Raw genomic sequence first — 21,209 nt, 5'->3', positions numbered from 1 at the left:
GTTGATTGCATAAGCAATACCTCTTGTTGCTGAAATAACATCTCAAAGGCAAAATAATGACGACATGACAATCCGTGTAAATCAAGAACTGCATGTGGGTTTATTTTACATCTGAGAAAACAGTGGATTTAATTGTGTGAACCAAAATGTACTGTACAATATTAATGATAGAACATCAAAATGTATAATTAATAGTGCATTGCTTGCTTTGTTTTTATGTATTTATTTTCGTCTGACAGTCCCTCTGAGTACATGCATCTGGAGAGATGCAGGTGCCAGTAAAAGTCCTCTATTTAAATCAAGCTGCAGGAACTAAATTTTATTCAAAAATTGTGGTTTTACATTATATACACAGAAATTTAATATAAAATGACAATATAAAAAGTTAAAAGAGAAAGCATACAGCCAGAAGGTACAAAGAAAGTTGAAGAGATTAAAATGGTACGATATGTAACATACAGGAGTTTTTAAGCTGATGCTGGCAATTTACAAGGAAAGGACTCCAACGTTTGCCCCATCTTTTTTTCATTTACCAATGCAGCACGCTATAGAAAGGTCAGCTTGTACCAAAGCTTACATTTGTAAATAACTATAAACCGCAATATTTTACAGGAAAAAAGAAATAGCATTTTTACACATTTTTAAATAATAGCTTGCATACTTTTTTTTTTGTTTTGTTTTTGTTTTTTTGTTTTTTTTTGCCGAAAGTGGCATTTTTCAGCATCCAGAGGGTTTGGGCATAGTGGTGAGTGGGTATCTGTTGTTGTTTTTTGTTTTAGACATGTAGAGGTGTGGCTTCCAAACCCCGTGAGTCCTAGACAGCTTTCTATCTTCCCACAGCTGCATGCATGTTTCCTCACAAACCAGTTCTGCAAATAAAAGCTCATTTTTTAATTATTAAATAAGTTTTGTGTCTGACACAGCTTTTGATCTGAATGAAATGCCTTTAAGCCTTTTTTTCTTTTTTTTTTTTCAAGTGAAAGGCACAGAAATGCAATTACAGTCCTCAAAGGGTTAAATTTGACACTACCAGGTTCTATGACCTTTATTGTCATGGCAACTTCGTCATTTTAGGATGTCTTTTTATCATTGTTATTTGTGTCTTTCTTTACTGCTAAATAATGTCTCTGAATAGTGTGCCCCACTATTTCCTACAAAAGATAGCTTAACATCAAGAACAGATGTTGAAAATAAAGGTCAGACTTTGACTCACAGAAAAAGAAAAATAACATGCACAGATCGGACAGAGAGCATATAAATATACAAAATATGTGTAAGAAAACCAAGGTCCAGAGAGGCGGGCCAGCAACAAAGGAAAGACTGATTTTAGAGGCTCAGGCCAGGCCTAGTGCAGCTCGACGACGTTTAGTGCAATGTTCCACGGTCTCTTGCATACCTGGACGCTACTGTTTCTCCAACTCAGTCACATAGATCAGGTGGTCCTCGGGGGACTTGCCATGAGTCTTGCTAAGGTGCAGTTTGACTGCGTGCTTGCTCGCAAAAGTCCGGTTGCAGAGCTTACATTGGAATGTGGAGCCCAAGTCTTCCTCGGTGGCCCCCAGCGGGCCCAGAGGTTTGTTGGCGAGGACTTTCGAAACATTCTGCTGTTCTTGAATCTGATTGAGTGGCAGCTTGGATAGATCCTTCAGGCTGAAGCCCAAGTGCGTCTCCAAATGACTTATGTATGTAGAGGCAGTTCTGAACTGAGAGGCACAATCGTTGCAAAAGAAAACAGGATGCCCTGTGTCCAGGTTCTTTAGGAATTTCGTTCCCCCTGTCCTCCTCAACTGGTACTTCACATTGGCCAGCCAGTGGCTGATGGTGGTCATAGAGAGGCCGGTAAACTTCGAGATGTGCACCCTCTCCTGTGGACCCAGGTCCGACATGATGTACTTGCCCTCTGTGGTCTCCCGCAAGCTCGAGGCGAACTGGGCCTGCAGGATGAGCAGGTGCTGTGGGTTCCAGTTGGACTGCCGGCCCTTCCTCTTGTGGACAGGTGACAGCTCGTCCAGTGCCTCCTCAAAGCTGCTGCCGTCAGCATCAGACTTCTCCGAAACTGTGGAGGGCGTGGAGGACTTGGGCGTCAGGCGGCCTGTGAGATTTTTCACCATGTCGGAGATGTCCATGAGCGCGCTCTCCCGCAGAGGTGACGCCACCGGATCGGCCATGCCGGACACCAGCGGCTTGTTCTTGGACTTGGTTAAGTCAATGGGCTGGTCGCTGTTTTCGTAGTAGTAGCGATCGATGGCGTCGGCCTGCTTCACCGGGGCGGCGGGGCGCGCCGGCCTGTCCAGCATGCTGTTGCTGATCTTGTAGAGCATGGCCAGCGGGTCCAGCGAGGCGCCCACGGGCCTGGACACCTTGCCCAGGTGGGTGTTCATGATGGACTGCAAAGCACTCAGCGGGTTGATGAAGGAAGGCTCTGGCGAGTGGTCCGTGATGATCCCCAGGTTGTTACAGCCGTTGGTGACCTTTGCTTTGAGAGGCTCTGTGCCGTTTGGGGTGTGAACGTCCAGCGGTCCCTCCTTTTTGGCCTTCCCGGTCTCAGCCTCAGGGCCCTTCTTCTGTTGTTTGCCGCTGACTTCCTCCGTTTTAGGGAAATCTTTATTCTCTTTTGCTACGGGGGACGCAGCCTTGGCCGGGGAGCTCTTCTCCTTTTCAGGGGGCCTCTCCTCCTTCTTGACGCTGACCTTGCCCGTGACCTTCTCCACCAGCTCCTCCATGGCAGACACATTGCTCTTGTGCGGTGGGGGCGTGAGGCTCCCCGGGGAGTGCAGGAGGGTGTTGCGCTCGGTGGAAGACAGCGACTTCACGCCGCCAGCATAGGACGGCTGCACCTGCACACTCTGCACGGCCGCCGGGAGTGGCTTCACGGTGCCCGGCAGCTGGTAGGCCGCGTGGATGCTGGGGTAACCACCCCACGAGGGCGCGCCATTCTGGGCTTTGCTAATGGCCGTGGAGACGGTATTCTCCAGGGACTTGAGAATGTCCAGCCCTCCCTTGGGGCTGTCGTCCAGGTCCTCCTCACGCAGGTAGGGGTACAGGGTGCTGGGCTCAAATTTCTCCGAGCTGTCCTCACTCTCCTCCTTGATCTTCTCCGCATCACCAGCCACGGGCAGCTTCTCCTTCTCCGGCTCTTTCTTGTCTTCCGAAGCTGTGGACCCCGCGGGAGACTCGGGCTGCTTTTTGATGCTGGAGGCCGGCAGCCGTGTGTGGCTGGTGGGCGGCAGGGGGATGGACTGGATCTTCTCTTCCACCACAGGGTCCAGCACCAGCTGCTTGCCCTTCTTTGAGGCTGAGGTGGTCACTTTCAGGAAGTGCCCGGTGACCATCATGTGGGCGGTGAGCTGCTGCAGGGTGTCGTGGGAGCTGCCACACTCCATGCACTTGAGGATCTGCGCCTTGCGGGCCTCGAACTGCCAGGTGTAGCTGGCACCGTTCTGGTAGCCGTAGCGGTTATTGGGCGTGACGTATGGGTTCGCCGCTTTCTGATCCTTGGCTGACTCACTCAGGGCCACCTCTGCGGCCATTCCTGCCGGCTCAGGGGAGCAGGGGGGCGCCAGGTCCTGAAGCGCCCGCTTTTTGGTGGAGGGGACCAGTTTGGTGATGGCTGGCACTGGCTCCTTCAGAGGCACTTTCTGGTAATGCTTGGTTTTGATCATGTGGACGCTGAGGTCCTGCAAGGACTCGAAGGAGTGTCCACAGTACATGCACTTCAGCACCTTCTGGGCGTCCTCCTTCCCCTCCATCTCCATCAGGGAGCGCTTCCTGGGCTTGGACCACCGCTTGGTCTTCTCAGAGTCCTTGTCCCTGTTGTCGTCACGGTAGTGGCCTGTCTCGTTCATGTGCACCGTCAGTTCCACCAGCGTGTCGTACGCGGCGCTGCAGTCTTTGCACCGGAACTTGCTGGCGCCGGTGAAGACGGAGCCGTAGAGCTTGTTGTTCTGGCGGTAGAGCTGCACGGTGCTGAACAGGCTGGGCTCGGGGAGCAGCCCGTACGAGGACGTCTGCTGCAGCGTCTTGGCCAGTGCGGCCTGGTGCCAGTCGTACCCGGAGCTGCTGCTGGTACTGGTGGTACTGCTGTGGCTGGTGCTGGAGCTGCAGCTGGTGCTGGGCGTGCTCGCCGTGGGGCCCGCGGTGCTGGTGGGGCAGACGGGGGGCGTGGGGGTGGGGGCGGAGCTCTCCTTCTGGCTGGCATCGTTGGTGCTGGTGGTGGAACCCGACTTCTTTAAATCCAGAGCTAAGCTGGACCAGCAGGACTCAGAGAACAAGTTTGCATACACAGCTTTGATCTGTGCCAGGCTGTCCTGGGGGTACGAGACGCTGTCGGGACACTGCGGATCCTCCTTCTCTTCTCGAGAGGAAGAGCCTTTGAAATGGGCCAGCTGGTCGCTGCTCTCACTGAAGGGCGACCCGTAGCCAGCGTCCTGGTTAGTCGCAGAGCTGACTGGGGAGTTCTGGTAGCTCTGCGCCTCTTTGATCTCCGTCTCTTCATTGCACATGTACTCACTTTCCTGAATGTCCAAAGACAGCCCGTCATCCTCCACGTGCTCTTCATCTATTTCTGCTGCCTTCAATTCTTCCTCAGGAACATAAGCTAGGAGAGAAAAGTAAAACCCAGTTAGAAGAAGTAAATCATCTTCAAGGACGCAGCCTCCCCAGCAGTTAGATGATCTTTAAAAAGATATTTGTCAGCCTAGCTCCCCGGACACAAGGCTACCCCAAGTTTACGTATCTACCCCTTTGTAGGAGTTAGGTTTCAAAAGGTGCTGTCCCCTCCTGAGTGTGTCTTTAGCAAAGGGGACTGAACTGGAGGATGGTATCCTGTGCTCGTCCCAAAGATGTCAGTTTGACCCTTGCAGCCTGGTGGGAATGGCAGGAACTTGGGACTCCAGCTACCACCCGCCAAGTACCCCTCCTATCGGCTGTTCCCTCCTAAGTGACCCAGGAGTACCCTCATGACTTCCACATGGCAAATACTTGTAAACACCCATCGGGCACGACCTGGTTATCAATTTTTAGAGCAGGATATTCACAGACAGTATTATATCGCTCCCATAAATAAAAACACTCCTCAATGGCAAGCAATGAAAACACTCTGGTCTTCAGCAAAAGCAAGAACCCAGCATGGCACCGCCAATCCCCTGCCTGGGCAGAGTAAAGCGCCACCCTCATGGGGCTGCCAGATGGCAAAAGCCATGGTTGTTCACCAAGGCCCAGAGCAGCCTCATTGATTGCAGCCAAAAGCTGGAAGGCACCAAAATGTCCACTGATGGTTGGAGGGATGAACGCGGTGTAGCGTTTAGTCTGTGCAGCAGCTTCCAGGCACCTGTGGCCGGGGGCAGAGGCACACAGAGCAGGAGGCCAGCAGTGACGGGTTCCCCAAACTGAGCAGATCCAAGTCAAGCGAAACATTTCCTTTGCATTAGTAGCCATGAAACTCCCTTTCACAAAGATAGGTTGATGAAAGCCGTGAGGCACTTTCCTGTAGTGGATCCTGATAGAAGGGCCTCCCGCACCCAGTGGGAGGGGCCTGGGGCCAAGGCCAGCGCATGCTCAGGCCTGCCAACATCATAAACCTGGGCCTTCTGCTTCCTTCAGAAGGCAGAACATCACTCAGGCTTGGAAAGGGAGTTCTGACACGCACTGCAGCGTGGATGCACCTCGAGGGCACAGTGCTCAGTGAAGGGAGCCGGTCACAAGAGGACACATACCGCACGGCTCGCCTCATGTGAGGGCCCTAGAACCGTCACATTCATAGAAAAAGAAAGCAGAATGGTGGTGGGTGCCAGGAGAAGGAGGGGATAGGGACAAAGTTTCCATCTGGGAAGATGAGAAAGTTCCGGAGATGGAGGGTGGTGATGACTGCACAACAATATGAACATTCTTCACGCCATGAAGCTGTGCACTTAAAATGGTTAAAATGGTCACTTATATGTTATAAATATTTTATCACAATAAAAGCTGTTTAATTACAAAAGCCCAACAGTCCACGCTCCATCCGCCGACTACAGGTCCACGACTGCGCAGCAGAGCGACCTCATGGGCCGAAGGCAGCATTTCCCAGAGGGGCCTCCGGGATACAGCAGTTGTCCCATGGATGAGGCTGGAGGGCACAGAAACCGAGATGCAACCTGGACTTGTGACTGCAGGACATGTCAGATCCTTTACTGCACAACCCACCTTCCCAACTCCCAAGGGAGACTACTGCAAGGAATACTGCCTCAGCTTCTTTGACCAAGGCACTTTTACTTACTTTTCCCATCTTGAGGGAACAACTAGCTGGACTAGAGTTCCATCAACAACTTGGGATATTGGGGGTTCAGATATTTTGCAGAAAGTCCCTAGTAAAATGCATTGATCTGACCTAAGAGAGGTGTCTCATTAAATATCATCATTCATGATCACATCATCAGAGCCAGGGCCCAAGGGAACACGACAACGAGGACACACATTTTCAGGGAGGACTGCTGGGAGGGACAGAAAACATCTTGGCTGCCCAAAGGGAGGATGCCAGGGGCAACGGGGAGCAGTGTGAGAGCCTCAACACCTGCAAATGCAGGGCTTCCGATTCTAGCGGCAGCCACCACTCACAGGCACACGCACAATCGCACGTGTACACACAAGCACACGCACACACACGCACAATGAGAGACGACTGAATCGGTCATGTGGAGAGTCTCTTCTAGCTCAGGCCGTCCCGAGTGCTTGCACGCACTGCTCTTTCTGCACACAGCCTCAACTCCACCTCTAGTGAGAGCGTAAGACAATCTGCGCACCTGTGTTCACGCGTTTCACAGCAGTATGCGGAACGGCAGCAAATTCAGGAATCACGATTCTGTTCACACTGTGCTGTGATTGTGGAAAATAACCAACCATGTAAGACCTCAGGCCTCAACTATAGGCATCAACATCTGGGGAATGTTCTAGATGATTCTACGACTCCCCCGTAAAATAGAACACTCATGAAATTAAAAGATAATTGCTAAGTTCAGGCACACTGTCATTCGCCCCTAATTCTTAAAGGTTTAGGATGGCCCAGTTCTGAGGGTTAACTGCTGGGACCTGGGAACCCCACTTTAAGAACCACTGGTCAGACTCGTCACCTTTGAACCAGCCTGGCCTGGGTCATGTTGGCTTGGGCCACAAGGTGCAGCTCCTCTGTGTACTTGGAGGGTGACTCTGAAGGCTGCAGGGTGTGCTGGGCAGGGCAACGCCCGGGAGAGGCAGAAGGCCCAGGTTTATGATGTTGGCAGGCCTGAGCATGCGCTGGCCTTGGCCCCAGACCCCTCTCACTGTGTGAGGGAGGCCCTTCTATCAGGATCCACTATAGGAAAGTGCCTCACGGCTTTCATCAACCCATCTTTGTGAAAGGGAGTTTCATGGCCACTAACGCAAAGGAAACGTTTCGTTTGACTTGGATCTGCTCAGTTTGGGGAGTCCGTCACTGCTGGCCCACTGCTCTGTGTGCCTCTGTCCCCGGCCACAGGTGCCTGGAGGCTGCTGCACAGACTAAACGAGCCCTCCCACGGCCCACCCCACAGCAGGCAGCCAACCTGTGTGTGCTAATAAGTGACTCTGTGTTCATTGGCTTGGGTTACCATATCCACATACGGTAGACTGGCTGGCTTGACCCACAGAACTTCCTTTCTCCCAGTCCTGGAGGCTGGAAGTCCCAGGTTAAGGTCTGGCAGAGTTTGCTTGCTGGTGAGGCCTCTCCCTGGCTTGAGGACGGCAGCTCTCTCCCTGAATGGCTCTTCCTTCCAGCAGGTGGAAAGAGAGAGCCCTTCCACTTCCTCTAACGTCACCTCTGTCGGACAAGGGCCCTGTGACCCCATTTAACGTGAATTACTTCCTAAAGGCCCCTTCTCCAAATACAGCCCCAATGGGAGTCAGGGCCTCCACATACGAATGAAGGGGACACAATTCCGTCCGCGGCAGGCTTCTGTCTCAACTCTGAAAACACAGAAATGGGAGGTTTGCTCTCATGCCTCTAGGGTGTGTTCAACACTGACCAATCCCCGTCCTCTTGCTTGGAGCGGGCGCCCACAAAGGATGAGGGTCAGGAGTCAGGGCTGCGTCTCAGGACCTGGCCCGGCATCTCAGGACCGCATGGTGATGGCCTCCTCCCGGACCATGCTGCACCCTCACGCTCCCAGCAGGTGCAAGCATCATCCAGACCAGGCTCCACCCGGCCGTCCTCCAAGACAGTCCGTTCTGCACCCGGGAAGTTCCTAGGCTGAGCTACGATGTATCTCATTGCCAATCTGTGTCAGAACAGATTGGACCTCACAGATCCACAGGACGAGAAGGCCCTCCTAAGAGGTCATCTTCCCAGCACGCCATTTCCTTGCGCAGATGTCCACGGCCCTGTGTGGGCTCCAGGGGGTGCAGACGTGGAAGGAGGGGGTCTGTAAAGTCCCTGCCCTAGGGACAGGGACTCATGTCCCAGGGAAGGAGCAAAGCAGGGTGATCAGGCAGCCTGTGGCCGGGTAGGGGAGGGACACTTTTGGAAGGGAGGGAGCTCCAGTGTGGACCAGGGTGAAGGCTGGGCCCCCACAGGTTCAGGCTCTCCCTGCCTGTGCCTAGCATGCCCACCTTCTAGATGCCATCTGGAGGCAGCTTCTCACTCCCCACCCGGTTGCACCTGTGAGCAGCATGTGGCCCTGTCCGTCTCTGGACCCTCGGTGCCCACTTCCCCTCCCTACTCTGAACTGCCGCATCCCCAGGTCGGCCTGCTGCTCTTGCCCATTCTTACCGCAGCCTCTCTCTGGCCAATCTCACCTTCTCCACAACCCCAGTGCCTGTGCCCACCAGAGCCATGGGCACCCCTGCACACCTGCCAGACACAGTCCCATCAGGGAGGACGCCTGTCCTGCTGCCCTCATGGTGCTTTCAGGGCCTGGCCCCACGTCGGGCCCACGGAAGGAGCCCCGCTGTTCTAACACAGATCGGAGGTGACACGGGTACTCCACATCACACCCATGCTGTGTGCAAACAATGACACCTCACCGCCCGCTCCGGCACTGTCCTCCTCATAACAACAGCTCACCTTCTCCTCCTTCTGAACCTCCAGATTCAGATGTTACCAAATAACCCTAAACGAGAGTATCTGAGCCAGAAAAGCAGCGCGATCCTCAAAGCCTCCTGGTCCTCGGGCCCCGCATCCAAACTGGCCCTGCACTGATGACCAGGTGTGGCCAGAGCCTTCCAATGTCCCCCAACTGACGTCCCTCCACTCCTGGTCTGTGACATTCTCCCTTCCAGCAGACGCTGTGCTCCCAACAACCCTGAGTTCAAGCCTTTGTTGAAGCTGTGTGTCCCAGGCAGGGCATCTGGACCCTCACTGCTGCCCCGCCTGTGCCCAGCCCTCCATGCCCAGCCCGCTCTATCTGGTCCCAGGCAGCCCTTCTTCCACAGGGGAGTGCCCAGTCTGGATGCCAGCCCTCCCCCACTCTCTGCCTGGTGTGAGCTACTGGGCCCTCCCTCATCCCTCCAGGGAAGCTCAAAGGTCATCTCCTTATGCCACCCTCTCAACGCCCTCACAAAATTCACCACTCCTGGAAGAATCTGGAGCTGTTACCTGTCTGTCCTCTTCATCAAGCTGTGAACTCTTCCACTCAACTAACACAGCACAGGCTCCCGCACCTCTGGGTTGAGTATTTCCATCCCATTGCCTCATTTAAGTCTCACAACCCTTTAAGCTAAGTATCACTGAAACACCTATTCCACAGGAAAGAAAACAGTCTCAGAGAAGTTGACCGGCTTCCCCGAAGTAACACTGGAAACAAACGATGGGAACAGGATTTGAAAGCGAGTCACTGATTCCCAGCCCCGTCTTTCTCCTTTGCCAAGTTATTTTCTTTTGTCTCATTAACATCTAAATGCCAGAGAAGATATGGAGCAAATGTTTTTAAATGAATGAATGACCAAAAGTAATTCTGTATTAAGTATTTAGAACAGCCATTATGTGCCAGACACAGTGTTGTGTGTATGAGAGAATCTCAAAGAAAAAGAGTAAAGGGAGAGAAATGTTAAAACATTGATATCCTCTAGCCCAGTCATTTTATTTTTTTGAAGTTAGTCTAAGAAGTTAATATGAAATGCAGAAAAAGCTTCATGCCCAAAGATGTCCCTTATACAAGATGTCCTTTTATACACATAAAACTTGCCACAGTCTAAATCTTCAACAATAAGGAGTGGTTACACGAACTAGTATTTATTCCCAGGATGCAGTATCCTTCAAACATGAGAAAGTATGTTTCAATAACATAGAGAAAGTAATTAAATGAAAAAAGCAGAAGACAAAATTATACACACAGTACAAAGAAAAAGTGCTTTTCAAGAATGTTACAGTGTTTTCTATCTAGATAATAAATGCATGGGTTATTGATCATTGAATGAAGTGGTTCCTGATAAATATCGTATTTTTGAAATCTTCCATGTTTTCAGTTCAGCCAACATGGACTAGCCATTGAACACCATTGTTGGAATGAATTCGCTAGAAGCAAACTTTCACGGAATGTCTACCAGCCCCAGCCACAGCCACCAGTCAGATCCTGGGAATTAGGGAGCATGGAGAATGCCATGGCCCAGCCTGGGACAGGAATGTTGGGAAAGGCTTTATTAATTGTTACTGTGTTTTAATGTTAAAAATGAAAGGGGGTTTGGGACGATCGGGGATGCAGATGGTGTCTGGGTTGAGAACATGAGTGGGCTCCTGCTCCACACTGCCAGAGAGGCTGTCCTGGGTGAAAGGGGGTTTGGGACGATCAGGGATGCAGATAGTGTCTGGGTTGAGAACATGAGTGGGCTCCTGCTCCACACTGCCAGAAAGGCTGTCCTGGGTTGCTCTGCCTCAGTTCCCCCAAGTCCCTGACCACAGGGGCCACCTCCCACCTTCCTCCTGCTCCAGCTCCTCAATGCCACAGCCACTGCAGGGCGTTCTCCATCCAGCCTTCCCATGGGAGGGGCTGCACAGTCTGACGAACAGGAGGGCTGGCGGCCCAGAGCCTTTCCCACAGTGGCTCACCACACACAGCTGTCACCATGCTAGGCCTTAGCTGATGCAGTTTCCTCACTGCTGTCCTTGCCCTCCGAACCTTCTGGCATTTATACTTTCATCATATACTCTTCCAGTTTATTTCATCCTGATGATCTTCTATCTTTCAGCTATTCTACTATGCTACTATGTTCTTTTTGCTCCTCCTACCTATTTTGTAACTAGCTAACCTTCTCCCCTCTAACTTACAAGAGATGCGAGGAAGCACAAACCTTCAAGACAGCTGGGAGGACGGCCTACCCTCCACCCCGCATCACTGGGCACCATTTCTCACTGGCCCGAACCCACCCTCCGGACCCCAAGCAGCTCCCCTGTCCCCGTTGGATAAAGCACATCCCCACCATTCTCCCACCGCCACAGTCCAGGGGCCCTGGGGCTGAAGTGCTGGTCAGGGTGGCCTCTTGTCTGAAGCTCTTGTGACCATGGAAGGGAACAGCCTTTGGGACAGCCACAGACATTAGTGGGTGCAAGGGACTCCACGGTCCCCCAGATGGAGGTGGGCAGGAGGATGCCCCATGAAAGACTCCATATTCAACCTGTGACTGGACTGCCAGCCTCACCTTACCCTCTTTCTCCATCATTGCAAGACCCTTCGAGGACTGGCTTAGTTCCAAGGACTCAATAATAATAAAAATCATAATAGTAACTGGAGCCACAGTACCCCCTCCGGACAACCACTCCAGCAGCCAGCACTGGAGGACCCGTGCTTCTGATCTCCTCCATCACAGCTGAGTGGCCAAGGGTCCTCCTAAGGCTCAACCAGGCCGCAGCAGGCCAGGCTCCAAGCAGCCTCTGCCTCCCTCCACACCCAGTCTGTTCAACACAGTGCACTGAGCCTCCCAGTTCTTCTGCCCCCACGGGCCCCCAACAAGGTCCTGTACCCTTCCAAAACTGGGGAGCAGGCAGAGAGCACCACATCCCAGGGCCAGAACCCCTCAGAAGGACTGAAAATCAACAGAGTTTCATTTTAAGAGTTTAGGACCCAGGGAGAAGAAGAGGGCTGGGTGTCACAGGACAAAGCCTGAGAAGGGAGAAATTCCAACCTAGAACCCAGGGTGCCTGCAAACAAGAGCAACCCAACACCCTGGCTTCCGTATTAGGCAAAGAAGGAGTGCTTGGAGTTTGCTAAGTCTGCATCCGGGAGGAAAGAGCCAATCACATTGGGAAGCCAACCCTCCCCCAACCCCCGGGGCTATACCTGTCACACACAGCAAGGTCCACTAATCCACCCTGGATGTGTGCACGGGCGATCCGAAGGGGTGCTCCCCAGGAGCCTGGGCCTGAAAAGACAGAGTGAACTGGGGTGGGACTGACACCCCAGTGGTTCGCCTTTAGGGGGCTTACACTAGCGTGGCCATTGCTGTGGTTTCTTCAGTAGAACAGATCCCCCCACCCACCCCATTAGCATGGCAGAAGAAGAGAGATGGAAGGTACGGATTTGATGTCTGGAGAGCATGGTAGGAGCCCAGGCTCAGACACGTACACACAGTGCGACCCGATACACTCACTCGCTCCTTGGGACCTCGGTCTCCCCACTGGTACAATCATTGTCCCCACTGGAACAATGTCTTTTGGGGTTACAGGAAGTACTTATGGCAATGACAGAATCATCACCATCAGTATGTGGCCCAGCTGTGTGCTTGTCGGCTGCTGTGGTCTGAACGTTTGTACCCCTGCCCTCGAATTCCTCTGTTGAAATCTAACCCCCCACAATAATGGTAGAAGGAGGTAGGGCCTTTAGGAGGCCACCAGGAAAGAGCCCTCAAGAACAGCATGAGTGCCCTTACTTGTGAAAAGGCTCCAGAGAGCTGCCTTGCCCCTTCTACCACCTGAGGACACAGTGAGAGGACAGCGTCTACGCACAGGAGGCGTCTACGCACAGGAGGCGTCTACGCACAGGAGGCAGGCCCTCGCCGGCTCCCGGATCTGCTGCTGCCTTGACCTCTCACCTCCCAGGCCCAGAACTGTGAGTCATACATGTCTGTTGCTCACAGTCCACACACAGACACACAGTCCACAGTGCTCTGCTACAACGGCCCGAAGGAACTAGGACACCTGCTCCTCCTCTTCCTCACGCCCTGTAGACTCACAGGATGAATCAGAAAACGTCCTGCACGCAGATGTGCCATCGTCCTGTGGCTGTGGGAACCTGCTTAACTTCATGCCACTCAAATACATGGGAACAACAGGAACAAAATAACGATAAGCCCATTCCAGCCCAAGCCCATCCCTTCAGTTAAGACTGAAGCTGAGCCAGCGTCAGTCTTAACTGTTGCTCAGATGGTGCTCTGACAGTCAGATGTGAAATCCGGGCCACGGATCGGCTGGGCCCTTCTTGTTCTTCTTTTCCCTGTGCCTGCCTTTCAGAGGCTTTGCTGATGATTAGAGCATCTGCCAAAGAACAGAGGAAGGAAGGGAGAGGTGGGGAAACCCACGCCAGGCAGAAATGCTGGTCCTTGTGAAGAGCTCTTTGGAGGCCTGACGGTGGAGGTGGTGGACACAAACGATAGCAATAAGCTCAGGAAACTCTGTCTACCCAAGTTCTCTCTTCCTCATTAGCACAGGTAAGTGAGAGCTGACTGTGAAAGATGAATGATGTTCAAAAGTGACAAACCCAAACGCAGGTCTTCAGTCCCTGCTTGGTGACTGCCTTACAGTAAATACCAAATTCCACTATTGTATTGCCACCTGGTGAAACTGTATATCTTACCAAATTACATGTTTGTCTCAATCAAACTATTTTTCAGACTGGCAAACGTGATATCCATGAACAGATGGCCATTATATCAAGATACATTTACTCCAAGGGGCCAATTCACAAAAGGGGCCTCCCCACACCTAAGTGATGAATGTACAGCTTCGATTCACCGTCGAATCTTACGAAACACACTGTCTTCCAAATTTATAACTGATCACTCATAAAGTAATGCCACCTTCATTATGGAGAGAGCAGGTGGTTTTGATGAAAGTTAGAATACACTGGGAAACAAAAAATGCAGAGAGGGCAGACACAGGCAGAGCCCAGTCCTTCCTCCTCAGGAAAGAAGGTAAAAATACAATATATGCGCTAATTTACTAACATTGTTCTGATTTCTTGCAGGAAGACTGACACCCTGCCAAGCAAAGCTGAAAGGCCACTTTTGCTCTAACATGATAGAAACAAAAAATTTCCTATGACTTTGGCAAATTTTAGTTGCCTGATACCAATCATTAATGTACTGGTTTACTTCAGCATTTGATGTATAAGAGAACTATTTTATTTACTTAAAACCCAATAGAGATGGGTGCACCAAAATCTCAGAAATCACCACTAAAGCACTTATTCATGTACAATGAAAAATAAATAGAAATATAATTTAAATACATATATTTATTATTATGGTTATTGTATATACATAAGAAATCAGTAAATGTTAAAAAAAAATAGAAACAATTTTTAAGAATTTCAGAGTCTGCACATAAAATGACCTAAAGGCTTTTCCCAATTCTGATTTTAATTAGGAATCCACAGGTAACTGTTTTAAAACAAACATAATTTCTTCTTTCTGTCACTGCCCTTGAATTCAATTTCAAGTTAAGTGGGGAATAAGAAAACTAATTTAAGACTCTCTTGCTGTTCCCAATGAGCACTTTAGGTGTTAATCTTTTGTCTAGAGTTTGTCAACAATGTACTTAATAAGTAGCACAAATCAGAGCTTAAACTGTAATTTAAAAGATGAAAAACTTTGATTTTCAGTGGTGTCAGGAAGAAAAAAAGGACATTATATGAGAATCTTAAAAAATTAAAAGAAGTTAAAATAAAGTGGGAAGAGCAAAAAGCAAGTGACACTTCGATGCACCTGAGAGAGCACATGCCTGTTTCCTGACTACTGGAGTGCGCGTTCACACGTGGTGGAAATGCTCTCTTATTCCAGAAACCAAGCTGGGCATCCCCAAGGTGTGCATACCCAAAGACCTGCACTCAAAACAGCAGCCGATTTCAGTTTTTACTCCCACGTCTGGGGAAACAGAAATCCCGCCCCGAGACAGTCTGACGACCCTGGGTCTACAAACCCAATATGAGCAAACACCAGCTTCCAACTTGGTATTATCTGACCCCCTGAAACTAAAACAGGACTTTCAGCAGCCAGGGTAGGGCTCGCCCTGATGGGAAACATTTAGAAATCCAGAGAGAAGACTTGTGCATGGCATACCTCGTCAAATGGCTGAAGTGAGTGTAAAGTAACATAACTCAGATTAAGTACCAGCTCATTCTCTGACTACACGCTGCCAGCCATCACCGAGAACTACTAACAAACGTCGCCAAATCTACTGCTGCCTGATAACACAGTTACCTTCACAGCACTGCACACTGTACTCTTGCAACACTTGAACACAAACTTTACTCCTGAAAGGTGAACTTCTACAGGCCTTCCCAAGGGTCTCAGAGGATGGGAGGGAGAGATCAAGGAGTGAAGGCTCTTCCACAGTCTCCAAAACCCACAAAGGGCTTATGTCTCAGAATATGCCTGCATTTTAAAAGCCAGTAGCTTACTCCCATCAACACACAGGATACAGAAAAGAAACAGGAATGTCAATCCCCAGGCCATCGCGGTGTGGATGTAGGCAAGTGGCAAGGATGTGTACCAGGCACCTGTGCTGCTACCGATGGGAGACTAGCACCAACATCCAGCACAGAGTTAGGAGAACTTTTATCTTTAAAAGTGGCTACAGACAGAAATTATTTACCAGTGTGATGAACCATGAGCTAACATATCCTGCATAATTGTTTCTATACTTGACTGGAAACCAAATACAGGGTAACATAACACCTGACTTTATTTAAATCCCTTTAGTAACAATATTCGGTGTCTGATTCAAAAGTCATATCAACACTATCATGACAGGAAATAAAATTCTTTACCTTAATAATTAGGTTTATTTTTACTATTATCAGTGAATTCTCATAATTGCTTTACAAGATGCCTTTTTAAAAAAGTTTACTCTGGCAGCGAGAAAGACAGACAGACAGACAAAGATAGAAAGAGATATAACAACTTACAAGTTTAGCTAATTATTTGTGACAATGCTTTGTTTTCATTATAAGCTACAATTTTCTAAAAATCTTTTGTTTTCACTATAAGCTACAGTTTTCTAACAATCTTTAGTTCTTATGGGTACAAATGTACTGGAATATATTATGATATTTTAGAAATGCTATTTCTAGCAATGAACCTATCAGAATATCCTTTACCAGGGGAATGAATAAAATCTTTTAGCCTAAAAGATTTTTATAAGAGAGGCTACTGAATCACAGAAAATAAAGTCACCACCTCTGCATTTTTTCCACTACACTCTCACTGTTGGCGTCACCAGCCCCCCGCCATCACCCCACCCCACCTCACGAAAATCTGAATGAGTAAGCTTCAAAATGGTAACTGCAGTATAAAATTCTTCTTTTACAACTACTTATAGAAATAAATGACATTTTCCCCATCAAATAAAACAAAGACTCCAGATCATCATTTTTGCTATTTCTTTTTGTGTCAAAACAGCTTTGCCATCACTCCCCCACCCTTCCTGAGCCTGGTACGATGGTGCAGAATGTGACAGTGTGAGCATGTACAGTGTGTCCTGCCATCGGAGGGACACTCACAGCACCCTACAGACTGCAAGGAACCGTGTGAACCAGCAAGCACCAGCAGCCCAGGAGGAGGCGCCGCCAGCCTTCACGTGCACGCATGTGTGGGTGGGTGTGGGTTTGCAAGAGTGCACACGTGTGTGTGCACATAGGTGTGAGTGTGTGCAGGTGAGTATGTGCATGGGTGTGAATAAAAAATTTAAAATTATATAGGCCCTACCATTCCCAAAATGGGACAACTGGTTCTTATGGTTAGACTTCATTTTTTAATTAACTCTTGTTAAAAATTTTTTGTCATAAAATGTGCCTTCTGGATGCCAATGTGTCCCTGAAGATATGCTGTCACCCTGAGCAACATGAAATTATGTGTGTTCTAATGCGAGTGGACATAAGGCAATGTATACGGTCCCTGTTAGAGCCTCATATGACACCAACAATGTGTGACCTGACAGTTTACAATGTAAACACACACACACCGTCTGAAAAACATTCTCATCTCAAACTGTAATTATATGAGGCACAAACATCATATCTTTAGCAAATTAGAGAAAAATTATGTTTCTCAATTTGTAGCCCAACATTGTTTAAAACATCTTTGTTTCTTTAACGAAAACAAGACTCACTCTAGTCAACAGTCATTTTTAAGGATGGGTGAGAAGTGACAGCTGTATTTGCTTTTTAATGGCTAAATGTGGTAAAGTTGCAAATTCCCTTGCGTCTTAATAACACTGGCTCTGAGCAATTAGGTTTCTATTCTCCCCGAACTTGCATCTTAATCTGTACCCCAATTATGCACACAATAAAGGTGTTTTCTTAAACCATCCTGTTTTATATTCCGTAAGAGGTGAACACTCCCAGAATGCTGCCTCACTGTGATCGCTGCTCTGTGGATAGATGAACCAGTGTGGGTGCTTTGCTAAAGAGCTGAAGCGACAATAGAAGAAAGGCTTCCCTGAACATGCCCCGCTTTCTAAAAGTCAGCTTCAAATCTATCCTGAAAAATGTAGCAGACACCCCAAATACCCACACACACTATGGAACGTCCGTGCACCCCATCTCTTCCTCCTCGGTGGCAAAACACCCTGATGAAAAGCACAAGGTGTGTTCCTTTCATAAAAGGCGCTCCGCTTTCGCAGTGTTCCCACATTGGGATGTTTGGAGTCACGGGGGTATTAGTATTAATATGACAGGCCAGCTGACTAGGTGTTTCCATTTCTAACTCATCTGGATAGTAAATAACACAGTCTTCATAGGAGAAAGGTAGCAATACTGGAAAATACAATGTACAAATGCAGCATTTTAGGATGAAAATATGTTGAACAAGCCACATTAACATACTTGGATTGACAACGATGTGATGGGACACATATTCCCCTTGAGAGTGACCTGATATTCTCTCTAGAAGGAGAGTACAAGTACAGGGACACAGTGACAAGGAATTGAGTTCCAATTTAAATTCTTTTTAAATAGCACTAGCAAGCCAAGTGAAATGGCTCTTCTTCACATTAACAACTTAAAGAACTAGAGTGACTCTCTAGGCAAAGAGAAGGCCACTCTGAAAGAGGATTATTTCTAATTACAAAGAAATGAAGAAAACGCCAGTTCTCCCTCCTCCCTTTAAGTTTTAGAAGAGTCCTAAGAAATCTAGTAGAATCGCCCCGTGGTTTTGCCCAGCTGAAGATGAGCCTGGCAGGCAGCCCATTAGAGGGGTGCACACAGATCCCTGGCCCCTCCTCCCCTCTTTCCCTCTCATCCTCCCTTAGAATGAAAAGAGCATGTTATTAGCAAAGGTCTGCAAAGGAGACCAAGGCGCCTTGTGTGCCCGCGCAGTTCTGCAGGATTCTCATCTCTGAGACCTGCGCGCTCTTCCTCTTCTATCTGATAAACTATACATCCGAGCATTCTCATTAGGGCTCCCATCACCAAAGGGAGTGGAGATGAATCAGTCTATGCCCCCTCCCCTCTCTGCTCTGTCGAGATGATTTCATTGAAATGTTCATTTTCATCCCTGCTGGCAACATTCGAATGGAAGTATTTAACCTGTTTCCATTACTTATACAAATTACCATTATGGGGTAGGACAGATGTTAGAATCACGCCACATAACTGACTTCCATACATTCTTTACAGGAAGTGAGAGGAGAAGGAAGGCAGCTAGATCATATTATCCAGGCTCAATAATGTTCTCTCTGTTACCAGATTCATTAACTTCGCACATCAGCATTTCACTTTCTTTCTTCGTGGAAATTCCCAGGCTAGTTGGACTCATTTAATTTGGAGAGAGAAACCTTTGTCAGTGATAATGTTTTGATCAGGTGCGTTAAGGGGGTGGGGAGGGGACCAGGAAGCAGGAAGAGGGGAGGGGCAAGAAAAAAGAAGAGGGGGAAGAGGAAACAACCTTGTCGAAAATGCTACCTTCCCAACATGAATGATAAAAGAGAAGTCAGTTAGAGATGCAGGGACTCAAAGATGGCTGTCACTTCAGATAGGCACGGGCACAACTCACCTAGACAGGTGACACTTTGGTGGAGCAAAATCCTGCTGCATTATTGAGCACACCAGGGATAGGGCTCAGGAAGACGCAGGCCCAGGGTGCCTGGGGCACCTAATAGAGAAGTGAATTCTGCAGGTGAGTGGATTTCACTCTTCATTTGCATCCTTGAGTGAAGCGAGAGATAAAGTTTCCCAGCTAAAAAGATGGAAGAAGGTGCTTCAGTCTTAGTCTGGGTTCAAGCCTCAAGCATTCTTCACAGTATTCCTCCATGATCTATCCAAAGGAGAGGCTGGAGGGATGCCCACATAACGAGGGGATGTGCAGGGCCCTTGTGTGAGTCATTACTTGCATTTTCAAAAATTTAGTATGAACAATTCCTAGTCTAAGGACATTTTCTCCGATTTCTTCTGATCGGCTGCCTGTGAGGTCCCTGAGTCCACGCTGCAACCACATCTCTAGACACAGACTACAAGTGGGATTCCTGGAGAATGCACAAGGTTTGGGTAACACAATTTCTAAAATAAATGATGCATTCATGGAGCATAAGAAACAAAACAAATTCTATCTCTTTTGTTCTGCAGGAAAGTCTCTTACTGAGATCAGCTGAAGCAAGCACAGGTCCTCAACTCCCAACTTTTAACTTCATTTCCATGGTTCTCTCTTTCCCTTCAGCCTCCTTTGGTTCTGCCCATGAAAATGCTTGGAGAACAAGATTGAGCATGCTTCACTTAATGAAAACAGAGGGGGAAAGAAAAGATTCAGAAAAAAGAAAACACGCTAATAAAACCTAAACTACACCATGGGAGTGGGCTAAAAAGTGGAAGTTGTTAAAGTCAAGTCAGAGTAGGAAAAAAGGATGTTTGATGCTAACAGTTCCTAAATACTCACCACAGTAGCCTGAAAGAAGACAGTATACACATGCAAATATATTCTCTGTAGAAAGTCCACTCCGATCATCGGAAGCCATTTTTTTTCAGTGACAATATTGAAATCTAATCTCAAATAGGAAAAAAACATGTTCTCGGATAATGATCCACCTGGATAGAGAAGGATATTTTTCTAGCACACTTGTAATTTATTTGGGAAGACTATATTTGAGAGAAAAAAATTATTTGTTCTTGAATAAACATTTCATACCCACAGAATATCTGCTCAACCAGCATTATGCTTTGCATTAAAATGTCGTTGAATAGGAACAGGTTAATATCTGCTGAACCCTTCCTCTGGACCAGCCACCATCGTTAAGTGCTCTACACGTATTAACTGTGTTAGCTCCTCACCAACACTACAAGGGGAAATCCTCTTTCACTCTTTATTCCCACATGAGGAAACTGAAGCACAGAGGTTAAGTGAGGTGCCCCAGGCCACGCCATTGGTAAGACAAGGAGCAGGGGCTTTCCCTAGATGGTCCACCCCAGAACCAGGCTGCTGACACACAGCCATAATGCTGCAATGGGCCATCTCTATCAGCAACTGTAAGTGGCATGAGTTTAAACCTGATTCCAATTTCAGAATAGGGTGCTTGCAAAATCAGGTCCTTGTCTACATGAAGGTCAACAAAATTGGTCTTGGGTAGTTCTCCCTAAAAGTTCTGGTCACATGTATCTGCCATGACAGGCTACAGAGGACAGTATTTTCAGGACTGCCATTTATGGGATGGCTACAACACCCTGTCGGAATCTGTTTCCAGCCACGTCGACTCAGGGTCCATCACAGAGGCAGAAGGTAGAACGGTGGCTGCTGGGAGCCAGGGGAGCTGGAAACAAGGGGTACTGTTTAATGGGTACCGAGTTTCAGTTTAGTTTGAGAAGATGAAAAAGCTCTGGGAATGGATGGGGTGGTGATGGCTATACAGCAATGCAAATGGATTTAATGCCACTGAAGTGAACACTTAATAATGGTTAATATAATTTTATACATCTTATCAATTTTATACATTTTACTACAATAGAAAAATAGAAGGATCAAAAAGGTCTGTTTCCAACCTCGCCAGCCAGGCTCCCTCTATGGAGTCAGCTCTGCTCCACCCGATA

The 21,209-nt window shown here is 48.6% G+C and overlaps 1 protein-coding gene across 3 annotated transcripts in view; it reads right to left on the bottom strand.

Moving 5' to 3' along the window:
* Window positions 1-697: 697 nt before the first annotated feature.
* TSHZ1 (teashirt zinc finger homeobox 1) overlaps window positions 698-21,209 on the bottom strand; it is a 79,258-nt gene continuing 58,746 nt past the window's right edge. For all 3 annotated transcript variants that reach the window (XM_011948927.1, XM_011948930.1, XM_011948928.1), the window contains one exon: window positions 698-4,597. In XM_011948927.1, coding sequence (XP_011804317.1) covers window positions 1,404-4,502 — 3,099 coding nt within the window. In that variant the 5' untranslated portion in view covers window positions 4,503-4,597 and the 3' untranslated portion in view covers window positions 698-1,403. The remainder of the gene's footprint in view (window positions 4,598-21,209) is intronic.

This window comes from Colobus angolensis, unplaced genomic scaffold (genome assembly GCF_000951035.1).
Source record: "Colobus angolensis palliatus isolate OR3802 unplaced genomic scaffold, Cang.pa_1.0 Scaffold287, whole genome shotgun sequence".
In the NCBI taxonomy this organism is placed as follows: Eukaryota; Metazoa; Chordata; class Mammalia; order Primates; family Cercopithecidae; genus Colobus; species Colobus angolensis.
This window is presented reverse-complemented; position numbering and strand designations above follow the sequence as displayed.